At 47.1% G+C, this 12,116-nt stretch overlaps 1 protein-coding gene across 3 annotated transcripts in view; it reads right to left on the bottom strand.

Moving 5' to 3' along the window:
- Positions 1 to 12,116, bottom strand: part of SLC4A4 (solute carrier family 4 member 4) — a 113,944-nt gene that overhangs the window by 87,945 nt on the left and 13,883 nt on the right. For 2 of the 3 annotated variants that reach the window (XM_083861776.1, XM_083861777.1), the window contains exon 2: positions 6,503 to 6,576. In XM_083861776.1, the coding sequence (XP_083717902.1) occupies positions 6,503 to 6,575 (73 nt within the window). In that variant the 5' untranslated portion in view covers position 6,576. Of the gene's footprint in view, positions 1 to 6,502; positions 6,591 to 12,116 lie in introns of those variants that run through there. The other variant, XM_083861775.1, reaches the window with a different exon arrangement.

Raw genomic sequence — 12,116 nt, 5'->3', positions numbered from 1 at the left:
GTGTATGAAGGGGTGGGCATTGTTCAGACAGAACAATGAACATGTGGTGGGGGTATTCTTCCTGAGCTTTACGTAAGCCGTTGCGAGACTCTTACCCACAACCTCATAAGCTGCTTTTCCTTCTCTCTTCTTTGGAGCTGTGAGAGGCTATAAAAGCCACCAAACCTGTCCTGCTGTGATCTGATCTAATCTGGCCAAAACTGCTTGGCTTCAATGGAAAGAAGAGTTGAAGAAAACTTGAAGAAAGCAGGGCTCTGGGGAACAGGGCAGAGAAGGAGATCTGTGCAGAACTGTTAGATTTAGCTCTTGGGAAGCATGGCACCTTTGGATTTTCTGCCATCCTTTAAAATTATGTTCCCTTCCAAAATGCTCCAAATGACCACTCAAGAGAACTGATCTTGGCGGAAAATCTTTTCCTATTTCCATCTCATTAATCACCAAGACTGAATTAATTGAGTACCAAACTGTACTTGACACTCTCAGGCTCACAGATGCAGATTTAGACCCTGCTCCAAGAGAAGTAAAAGCTGTGGTATGATGACTTAGGCATCCAAAGCTGCCTCCGTTCTCTGGGAAAAGCCTCAAACCAGTCCTCTGCAAGGGATTCTTGATTCCAAAGCTGCAGTTTTATTGAAGCAGGTGTCTGATGGTGGCTGGAGCCAAGGGTCCCAGAGGGCGAGCAGGGCACCATGAAGGAATACAAACAGAATGGTGCTCACACAAAGGCTCCCGAGGCCTCTCCAGCAGCAGGAGCTCTCTGTGTGCCTTCTCAGTCTTTATTTACGTTCACCTGGCATTCTCCAACCAGAGTAGGAGCATCACCAGAAGGAAAGGAAGAGACAGGGCTCCAAGGATGGCTGGGATGATGCTCAGACCAGCAAGGTGCAGCCCTAGCACCAGTTTCCAGGTTAAGCATAGCTTCAGCCATTCTGGTACGGCAAGCATGGGCAGAAGAGGGAACAACATTCCTGTGTTACCTAGCCCCAGCTAAGGCAACATGACCAGGCCTCTCCAACACATTTTGGGTTACTTTTTCATTTTAAATGTCCTAGAAAAATCCAGGAAGACTCACAAGCATGTCTGGAACTCACATCTGACAAGTGAGCAAAGGATAGGTCTGATTTTCCATCTGCATGCTGCACTGTTATATCCAGTGTTAGTGTACCTTTAAAAAGAGCTGTTGGGCAGAGGAAGATGGGAGCAGACAGTCAAATAAGCTTGACTTGAATCCTGACTGAAATGAGAGCAGTTGCTCCCATCCAAGGCTGCAAGGTGCCATGTGAGGGCCACTTTTCTAACTAGCAAGAGCCCCAACAAAACTGGTTTCACTGCCAGGTCAGAGAACTGATGATAGTTTCCAATCAGTTGGACTTGATGATCTTAAAGCTCTGTTTCAACTTAAATGATTCTGTGATTCTAAATTGACTGGAACTGGGAAAAAACAAGTCACTGTCAGTAGAGCATGGAAACACGTTCCTTCACCTCACGCTCAGCATAGGTTGGCACAAAACTTATCACCACTGAAAAGAAACCACCACCTTTCTTTCACCATGGGCTGACCATGCCAGCTATTGACTCAGCTGCTCTTACGACGTTTTCTCCTGCCTGCACAGCCAGCTTCTTGCTGCCTTATGTAAAGTCAGTTTATCACCCTCTGAACTCAGACTGCAGCTTTTCTCACTGAGCATGAAGTAGGCGGGCATCAAAAACCTCCTCATCCCACCCAGCCACCTCAGAGCTAATGCTGATTCCTGAGAGCAGAGGAAAGACAGTGGCAGTGACCAGAATGATATTCCATGCAATGACCTGCTGGACACTGCCAAGAGTAAGCACTCTGCTGTAAAGTGCCATGGGGAATTAAAGCTGGAAAGGAAAGACTCTGAAGACCTGAATTCTTTCATCATGGTGTTTCAAAGCTGGGAAGAACTAAACCACCTGTCTTGTTTTTACTTAGGTGTGTGGAACAGTATGGGGTTCCAAACTCCGCCTGTCATTCCAAGTTTATAGAATCACAGAATGGTTTGGGTCAGAAGGGACCTAAAAGCTCATCCAGTTCCAGCCCCTACCAGGGCAGGCACACCTTCCACTAGCCCAGGTTGCTCCAGGCTCCATCCAACCTGGCCTTGGACACTTCCAGGGATCCAGGGGCAGCCACGGCTTCTTTGGGGAACCTGTGCCAGGGCCTCACCATCCTCACAGGAAAGTTCTGCCAGCTGCTGTATGGAAAGAGACCACAAAGGCGCTGCCTGAGTCCTCTTGAGTTTGGCTTTTGCAGAAGTGAAGCCCAGTGCAGTTTTACTGAAGCAAAACACAGCCTGGTTTGCCTCTACACATAAATTAAAGTTACCAAAGAATATTAATGAGCACATTCTGTGATCAGATTTTACCTGATTAATTTTTTAATCCCACTTATTTCAGAAGCAATTAAAGACTTTGATATGAAACAGGTCACGGATCAAAAACAGAGGGCAGGAACAAGAGGAGAAAAAGAAATTAAAGTATATGGGCAAATACAGCTCGTTTCTCCCACCGCCGGCCTGCTGTTAATACAGGTAAAGATGTTCACAGTTATCTCTGCCCTTTTAACCTCTCTCCTCATTGATCCAACCATTAAAGACTAATCTTGGGCTTATGGCATCACACAGCTTTTTACCAGCAAAGTCCAATGACACAACCAGGTCCAGAATAGAAAGCAAGGAGGAGGAAAGTGCTAAAATGGAACAAGTAGTTATGGAACATTGTTACAAAATCCCTGGGTTAGCCTCTCTGCAGTTAGCAGCACAACAGTAAATGCCACAATGAGAACAGGACCCAGGAAAGGTTTCCCCTAACAGCATATTCTCCTGAATTCACTCCCACAGCAGTGCTGAGAGGTGCTATCAAAACCTTTACATTGCCCATCATTTGGAAGGCAGGACAGGTGCGCTGCTCCCCATTTCCTAACACATAGACCCAATGCACTCCTCAGGCTTTGCAGTGGAGTTGTCAGACTTGAAATCCAGCATCCTCCACCCCACCATGGATTCAGGGTGGCAGCAAGTCCGGGGGAAGTTACGCTTAGAGAGCCAAGAATACCTTATCTCGCAGGATAAGGTGGAGCTTTACTTTTCCCCTCTTGCAAAATTGGTTATTAAGTAATCTGTTTATGTCACACATACCAGCACTCCTCACAGGGGCATTGCAGCAGCACAGCGTTACCTTCAAGGAAAGGAACGTGCAGTGCTCTAACTGAATGGCAAGGCTCCTCTGGCAGAGCCCAGGGCACTACCTCTTCCTGATTTCTCCCAGGAAAGCAAACTTGTACTTGATTTCCTTCATGCTGTGCCCTAGACCCAGGCAGATCCCTTGTCTCACCAGGTCACATTTCTGGGCACTTCCAGCCAAGTAACACCTCCTAACATGTACCGAATCCATCACCTAGCCCTCTCGTGGATCCAAGCAGCAGGGAGGAGCTGGAGTGGCGTAATTTTCAAATGTCAAGTTGATATCATAGTGACACATTCCACTGTAGGACCAGGGTGAGGTGCCACTTGAGAGATGGACAAAACAATCCCTGGAAGCAGGCCCAAGGGGCATATTTCTGTCAGGTATGTACGGTTTCTGTTAATGTTACATTTACTCATCAAGGGCACAAGGGACAATTGCCCCACCCCAAAAAGTCTCAACGCCTTCCTGACCAGAAATGCCCATTTTTACCCCTCCTTAAAAAGCCAAATCCTTCCCTCTCCCCCACACCACTACATAATCAAATTAGTGGGTGATGTTGTGCAGAGCTGCCATCTCCATCCCACAGACATAACCTGTGGGCATCACTGACAAAACAAATGACATTCCTCTCTTCTCCCAAAGAGGGATGCTCAAAGCAACAACTTCAAAATTCTGTCTTCACCTCTTTGAACTCAAAGCAACTTACAAAGCAGCAAAAGCAACCTGGTTACAAGGCATATTATAATGATCTGCTGGAGAGTTTTCCCATTCTCTCCTGCTAACTCCTGCTGTCAGGGAATCCCTGAGTTCTACTGCCCTGTCTCTTCTGATAAAGGTTACAACTCCCCTTCCTCTCACCGAAGGAAAAGAAACAATCTCCCCTGCACTAACTTTTAGTGAAATTAAGTCTCTTGACATACACTCATCTTCTTTATAAGACCCCACTGTAAGTGCAAGCATCTAACAAGGACTTAAAAGCATCTGCACCAAGTGCCAGCCAAAGGTCTGCAACCTGACATTTTAGCCCTTCTGCTGGATCTTAAACTCACAGAAGGTATCTAATCTGGCTAGATTAGATACTGGGAGGAAATTCTTCCCTCTGAGGGCGGGGAGGCCCTGGAACAGGGTGCCCAGAGAAGCTGTGGCTGCTCCACTCCTGGAACTGTTGGACAGGCCTTGGAGCAACCTGGTCTAGCAGGTGTCCCTGCCCATGGCAGGGGGCTGGAATTGGACAGGCTTGAAGATCAGTTCCAAACACAACCACTCTGTGAGCATATAGTTCATCCCACACAGGCAGACCAGCACTGCACCCGGGGTGCCCACTGGATACACACATGCACTACGTGTACGGATCTCTGTGGAGACTCAGATGTAGCCGAGGACACACAGAGAACCAGAGAATCATTGAGGTTGGAAACATGGAGACAAGTAAGATCTTTTCAAAATGCCAAAGAATTTAATGCTCACTAGCACTGTGGCAGTGCCCCAGATTTGGCAGGCACACCGAAAAATCCAGAGTGTCCCACTGCGCAGAGTGGAGCGGCTGAGAAGCGGCTCCCTGACTGACCCATCCATGCACCACACGTGCCCTGTGACCCTGGTAGATGCCACAGCCCTGGGGCCTTGGGTGATTTAGCTGGGCTGTCCCAGGAGCCTGGCAGGAATCACGGTGCTGCCTTTAGCACCACTGAGGGCATTAGGTGGCTACACAGCTCTGGGGCTCTCCAGAGGCTCAACCAAGCAGCTCCAGCTCCAGAGGCCTGTCATGTACAACTAGAAGCATTTGTTTCACCTCCTCTCCTCACTTCTCCACCGAGATAAGCTGCAACTGGTCTGTTACCCCAACTAAACCAAATGAGGATATCCACATCAGAACCAAGGATATAAACACACCACAACCACAAATATTACTTTAAGCAGTAACCACATCCCCTGCAGACAGTCAGAAAGACCCCTCCTGCACTCATCGCCAACAACCACTTGTATTATATTCCTGGAGCATCACATGTGGCTGTTGCACATCAAAACAGCACGTGGCAACATTTAAGAGAGTAAAACAAAAAATATCCTCTCTCTCTCCCTTCTCAAATGTTTCTGCTGTGCCAAAGTGTCAATTATTCCACAAGCAAAAGGCTAATACAAACCTGACCCTGCAGACAGCAAATAGCCTCATTAAACCCAATGTGACAATTTATAGTGGCTGAGAGCAGATTACTTCATCCCAGAGAGGAAGAAAACACAGGCTTTTTCGTGGAAAGGACTGGCTTGGATTGCTGGAAGCGTTCTAACTCCTCTTTTTAGAGACTATTTTCTCTCTTACTGCTGGATCCTTTCCTGTCCATTACTGGTGACAATTACATGGCTGCAACCCTACACCTTTCAAAACATTTTCAATTGAAAAGCCACAGGCATTTGTTTGCAAATAAAGAAGTTGGAATAAAATTATATGCTGAAGTCAGGAGAAGAAGGATAGTGCTGCAAGCTGAAATCCTCTCTCTTCTAGGTAAATTCCTGTCCTATCCTGCTCTCCTCCTCCTTCTCCCCCACTAGTTTATCAAACCCACAGACAACCAATCCTCAGAAAACGAGAAAAAGAGAATTTGCTGCCATTAACTCACTCCTATCAGCTTCATCATTTTCCAGGAAGAAACTTGAAGTAAACTCCTTTAAATTCCTTTTACCTTTGGGATTTCACAATATTTTTAGTTAGAGAGAAAACAAAAACACTTCCAAGGGACTCTACTCTTTCCTCATAAAGTGAGGAAACTGTCTTCTCTGATAAAAAGCCTCCTTCAACGGAAAACCCTTCCCCTTATGCCTCCGAGCACAAAGGATAACCCAGGCAAATGTTCATTTCCTGCCTAAACCCCACCCCAACACTTGGTACAAATTCTGCTGGTTTTTCCACTTGGCTTCTCCACCTGCCTCCAAATTTCCATGCTCACGACTTCAGCAGTGATAGGCAAGCATTGCAAAACTCTATTCACAGAGGAAAGCAAAGCAAACAGCTCTGGTGTTTCACAGCCACTAGGCAAGACACAGAAAACAGGACTTTGGGGGAAGTGGAAGTGTGTGCCAGCAGCACGCAACAACATTCGCTCCCAAACTGAAATAGAAGATTTCTCTAAAAAGTCACTTCCATCCCAACCAAGCCTACCCATGTTTAAGTCAATTTTAGGATGAAGTACTGGGAAAACCAAAGGCATCCTGTTTCTCCGCCCTCCAACTGTGCCCATCCTACATACAAATACCAAAGCAAAGGCATCCTTCCTCCCCAGCAGCCCAAGTCTCTTACCTTCCACTTCTTCTTCATCACATACATGTTTAAGGAAGGAAGCCCCTCTATCCAGTACTGCCTCGTCCTCCATCCTATAGTAATAGAAAAGAAAAAAGGAATGCTCAGACTTCTCCTGGAGCGAGCTGTTTGAACCAGCCCAAGTCCTGGGCAGGTTAACTTGCAAGCTGTTGTTCATGTTCCTGCGGGCACTCCTGTCCTCCTTCCAGTGCCTGCTGTTCCTTCATAGAGCTCCTTTCACACGGCATTTGCTTTAAGCTGGCCTCGTGTAGCTCCAGTTCTGACCTTGAGAGGACATCAGTGGTGACAGGTGTGAACAAGGTAATCCCAGCTACAAGTCTTTGGGGGCTTTCCTGTTTCTTGTGTCTGGCTTTTTTCCCCCCTTCTCTGTTTTCCAAAAAGTACAGCCACGGGAGCAGGTCTGGGGCTGTCTGTGGAGGGATTCCCGTTTGCCGTGGATGCTGAGCTGCGCGGGAAGCGAGCGGGCACACCCTGCACGGACACAGCACCTTCCGAGCACAGCCCGGGCTCTGGCCGGCCCCTAATACCAGCACAGCACACTTGTCTGCTGGGAGCCCGGCTTTGTGTCACATGTTGGCCTTACAGAAATCTGACATGAGGATTATCCTGAGTCCGAGCTATAGTAAGTCAGATCATCACAGCAATCATTATGTGTGTCACCCATTCATTCATCCATTTGGGGAAGGGTTTTAGTGATTGCCGTCCTTCCCCTCCCCCTTTCTCCCCACCTCTGATCTGCCAGCGGACAGCAGAGATTCCTAATTCCACACTTCTGCCATTGTCATGCATCCGCAGAGCTGCCCAGGACTCCTGCTGCTGTGTCTCCCCCACAGAACCAGACCCTGCCTGCCTTCTGAGCATACATCTGCAAATCCACTCTTGACAAGCAAATACAAAAATAATAAAATAATAAAAATAAACAAAATTGGAACTGTGTTAAATAATCTCCTTAGAGGCTAAGTACACATTTGCTGCTCACTACCGGGCAGTCGCCATGGGAGCTTTCCATCCTAATACAACTGGGACCAAGCTGGCAGCCTGTTTTCATACCAAAAATCAGGCATTAAACAACATCTTTTCCTTATATTCCCTCAGAGGAATAGGGACAAACTCAGTTCAGAGTGAGACAAAGCCTTCAAAACTTCTTCCCATCCGTATTGTTTCCATTCAAGATCCTCTGAGAGCAGTAGCACCAAACACTTGCAGATTATCTTAAAGGAATATTCAAATTCAGGAGGGTATAAATACTGAAACAGATGAATACCAAGAGTTCAGAATGCCTTGGGTGCCTACCTTGCATGCCAATGCCTGGCTACATAACTACGAACTAAAAAATAAGACTCAGACACAAAACAAGTACCAGAGTCCCATTTCATGAAAGCAGTACCTCAGTAGCCACTCTCCCACCTCTGCTGAGTTCTCCTCCACCTCAAGCAGCTTTACTAACTCACTGCTGGCCTCATTGTTGGCTTTTACTCTTCAGCTTAACCCCCAAAACAAGTCTCAAACATGGCACAGACAAAAACAATGAAGAAAAATAGGTCATATTCAAACACAGTACCAAAGCATATGGAAATACATGTTTTTCACTTGGATTATTGGATGGCAGTAAAATATAAAGCACCATACCCAGAAATGTATGTGAGCACTGACTCCTAAGCTCAGGTCTAGTTCAAAGCCAGCTCCTCCTTCACAAAGGCTGTTTCTGCCCGAATTCCAGGAGCCTGAGGATTTGAAGCAGAAATTTCCCTGAGCTAGGAAAGGTGCCATTCCCCAAGCAGCTGCTGCCGGGTGCAGAGGGGTGGGACATGCTCCTCGCCAGCAGAGCACACCAAGCCAGCACTCAGGCACACATCGACCTCCCCTGAAAGCCCCAGCTCTTCATTAAATTATTTAAGACTATTTACACATCTTTTCTAAGGCAACAAAAGGGAACATCCCATAGATACCCTTGCCTGTTTGCAGTGGTTGTGAAGGCACAATCCTACTTTTTTATTATTATTTTCTTCCTTCAAAGTAGCACAGTAGCTCCTTGCTATAAACTCAACTGGAAACATCTGGAACAGATGGGACTGGATTTCCAGACCAAACACAAACCACAGGAGCTTTATTCCTCTGTAAAGTCTGTACTTATCCTGTATTCAGCTCCATTCCCTGAGCGCTCACATGTCTGCAGGTATATAACACACCTGTGTGTCCCAGAACCCTGCCTAAACACCATGTCCCAAAGACCAGCTCCTCCAGCCTAGGCAACATCAGTGCAGGCATGGAGCAACTGAGAAGCAACAGTGTAGTAGAGCAGAGAAAGGAAGGGAGCAACTTCCACTGTCTGCAAGGGATACAGTGCTGAGCATTCATCGGTTGCCATCCCCCTGGGAGAACGTCTGCTCATCCTCCCCATGACAGCACAGCATCCTCCCAAGTATCATCCAGCCAGTGAGGAGCATCCAGAGCAGTGGGAATGACCCCCACACTCTCAGGAACATCACCCCGCCAGCCTGGAATGGGTTTATCACATTTAACAGCCATGGTTTTTTAGCTCCAGAGGGTTGGAAAACTGATCAGCAAGGCTGATGCTTTCCCTGAAACGTGTATCCGAAGGAGCTGGGGGTTAAAGGGCCAGGAATAGAGCTTGGGCCGCCTTGGCACAGCGCCCCAGCCCTAATCCGCAGGAGTTTAGTGATTAGACTCCAAGCACCACCTCCCTTGACTTGGTCTTTTCTGCCCTTCTCAGATTACCACAGGATTTCTGTCTGCCTTTACCAATTTACATGGGGAAACTATTTCAGCCCCCTCGATTTTTTCAAATACCATGAAATGGGAGTTGCAGAAATTAAAAAGAAAAAAAAAAGTCACACGAAACAACGAAAATCTTCCCTTGAGTCTTCAAGGGAAAACTGGCAGACTCCTGTTGGTGAAGCACTGCAGCAAGACCACTATCTCATGGAAGAGAGACATGGACTGGAGAGAAGAAAGGATGGGAATAATTTTAGGGTCTCTGAAAAGAGATGCGTCATCGGTTAAGCCTGGTTTACCAGCTCCTTGTTGGAAGGTAAAGGAGTTTTCAGGCACTTCTTGTCTAGATCCACATCCTCGTGACTGCGGCTGCAACATTTTGGAAATAAACCTTAAAAAAATTTAAAAAAATATTGGGCTTCTATTTTCAGGGTCTGAGAGAATCTGACAGAATGTGCTACAGTGAAAAAACACAAACTGCTTGAGTAATTGGCCTCTATGGGCCGATGATTAGGTCAGTGCCAAACGTTTTTAGAAATGATGTTATGTGTCAACAGGATTTGAACAAGAGTCACACACGGCCAGCAACAACTCTGCTCTGCCTGCAAATGGCCAGCAGATACAGTTCACAGGAATATTCTGCCCAGCTACTCGGAAAGAACAAGACTAATTTAGTACTAGCAGGGATCCCAGACTTCCTAATGGCTATGCTCATCTGCCAGTATCTGTTCTGCTCATCACAAGACAAATTCTTCCTGCAGGTCTCTGGCTGCAGCACCAAACACTTGCACTGCATCTTCCAGGCAGTGCAAAGCAGCGAGTAACCTCGGAGTTACCATTCCCAGTGCTACTCCAGGCGAAGGCTGGCTGCCAGCTCCCCCAGGAGATGGAGTGCTGCCACCGCCCGGCTGCTCAGCTCCAGAGCTGTGAAACTTGGAAGACTGAGGGCAGGAGAGAGGGAAAGTGGTGTTTGGCGTAAATAAAGAAGGACTGATGTGGCAACACGAGACGTTGCGCGGAGTTACGACTCGCCGGAGTGAATAAATACATAACAGAGCTGGGGAGCCAAAGAGGAGTTACTGCTCGCTGATAAGCTTTTATGATTCTGCCCATTTCCAACAGCTTTTGCAATCAGGAAGAAACTCCAGCAAACTCTGAACTGCTCAAGGAAAAAGAAACGGAGCCAGTTCCGTAATTGAAGCGGCGTAACACAGAACCGTGAGAAAGTCACACTAAAGAGCAACCCAACGAGGCGGGGCGTGGCCTGGGTCAAGGGCTGAGGGAGGAGGGAGAACTCCAGGTCACAGAGCAGCAGCGCCAGCAGCAGGACTCCCGACGGATCGGTCGGAGCTGCCAGCCCACGGGGTGCCTGCCCAGCCACGCTACACGGACGCGCTGCTCTGCCAGGCAGGTGTGGGGAAACCGTCCACTCTCCCAGGAAAGGCAAGGGAAGTAACATCTTCCTGATTGTGCAGAGTCAACCACCCTGTCTGCTTCACAGAGCACAGCATCAGTGACCTGTCAGGACTGTTTTCTTCAGAAAACTACCATGATCAAAGTGCAGTGGGAAGACATGGATGGGAATGCTGTGGGAGAAAAGACAAACCCAAGTGAAATGTGCACGAGGCATTATGGGCTGAGCTGTTTGGTAGATCCTAAATCCCACAAGGTTTACCCCTGAATCTATCACATACTGCTCCCTCTCACCACATACCTCCCAAACACTAAAACGGAGACTTGTTCTGGTAGAAAACATCCACAACTCCACACTGCTCCCCACAGCTGTAACCAACACTACTTGTGACAACCAGCATCATCCAATCTTCAACTACAGATGGATCAACACAGATGGATCAGCCAGACTTGAAGATTCCCACATATGAGACCCGGATCTGGGCAGAGAGAAGAGCCACCGAAAGTCTCCCTGCCAGTGACACCTAGTGCCCTCACCGAGCCACCCAGGTTAGATGCCAAGTGTGTGTGGGTACATGAATGTGCATCCCAAAAAGAATGAGGCAGCAAGCCTAACAGGCTGCTTCTGTCAGCGGGCGGCTGGGGAGACAGAGATAACATTATTTCTTCTCTCTGCAACCTGTAGACACTGCAATTGTAGTGGCCAAGTAAACAGGAAACCAGGAAGGAGACTTGGTCCCAGCTGATGCTCTCACAGCCCATACGTAAATGAGTGAACAGACAGACCTAATGTGACCAATTCCTTTTTAGGGCCCTGATGTGTTCTGGTTTTCTCACATACTTGCATATGGGCTCTATCACATAGAAAAAAGAGCTTCTGACTATACTCAGCACAGCCTGGTTGATGCACTTTTGGAACACGTTGCCAAATTTATCCTGGATGCATTTTCCCCTGTCAGCTCTAAAGCAGAATTTACTTACAAGCTTTCTCAGCAAAAGGCTGTGCTCACCCGGAGCAAAGCAGGATAGAAGTCTCTGCTTTGCACACAAAGAACTTGTACTGTAATATTTATAAACCAAATAAATTTCCAATTAAGTCATCTCATTAGGTGAAATGTTTCCCTCTACAGAGGTGTCCTCAGAGATTGAAATTAAGTCCCATGGCAGGATTTAAATAGCAGTCTCAGTTCTTGACTAAATTATGTTTTCAAAAACGCCAAAGACTGGAACGTCAAGAACTCTAAATGTTTATCTCAACTCACAGGTGAAGTCTATGAGAGCACCTTCCTGAAACCAAGATAAGAAGCATTTGAATCCATGATGGCAAAGTAAGTTCCATCATTTGGATTTCAATTTTGATCTCCAACAACTTCAGAAGAACTGTTGACGTTGGATGTATTCCAAAAATGAAGTAACTACTAGGAAAAGCAACTAGGAGGGAATG

This window comes from Zosterops lateralis (genome assembly GCF_965231275.1).
Source record: "Zosterops lateralis genome assembly, chromosome: 5".
Classification (NCBI taxonomy): Eukaryota; Metazoa; Chordata; class Aves; order Passeriformes; family Zosteropidae; genus Zosterops; species Zosterops lateralis.
This window is presented reverse-complemented; position numbering and strand designations above follow the sequence as displayed.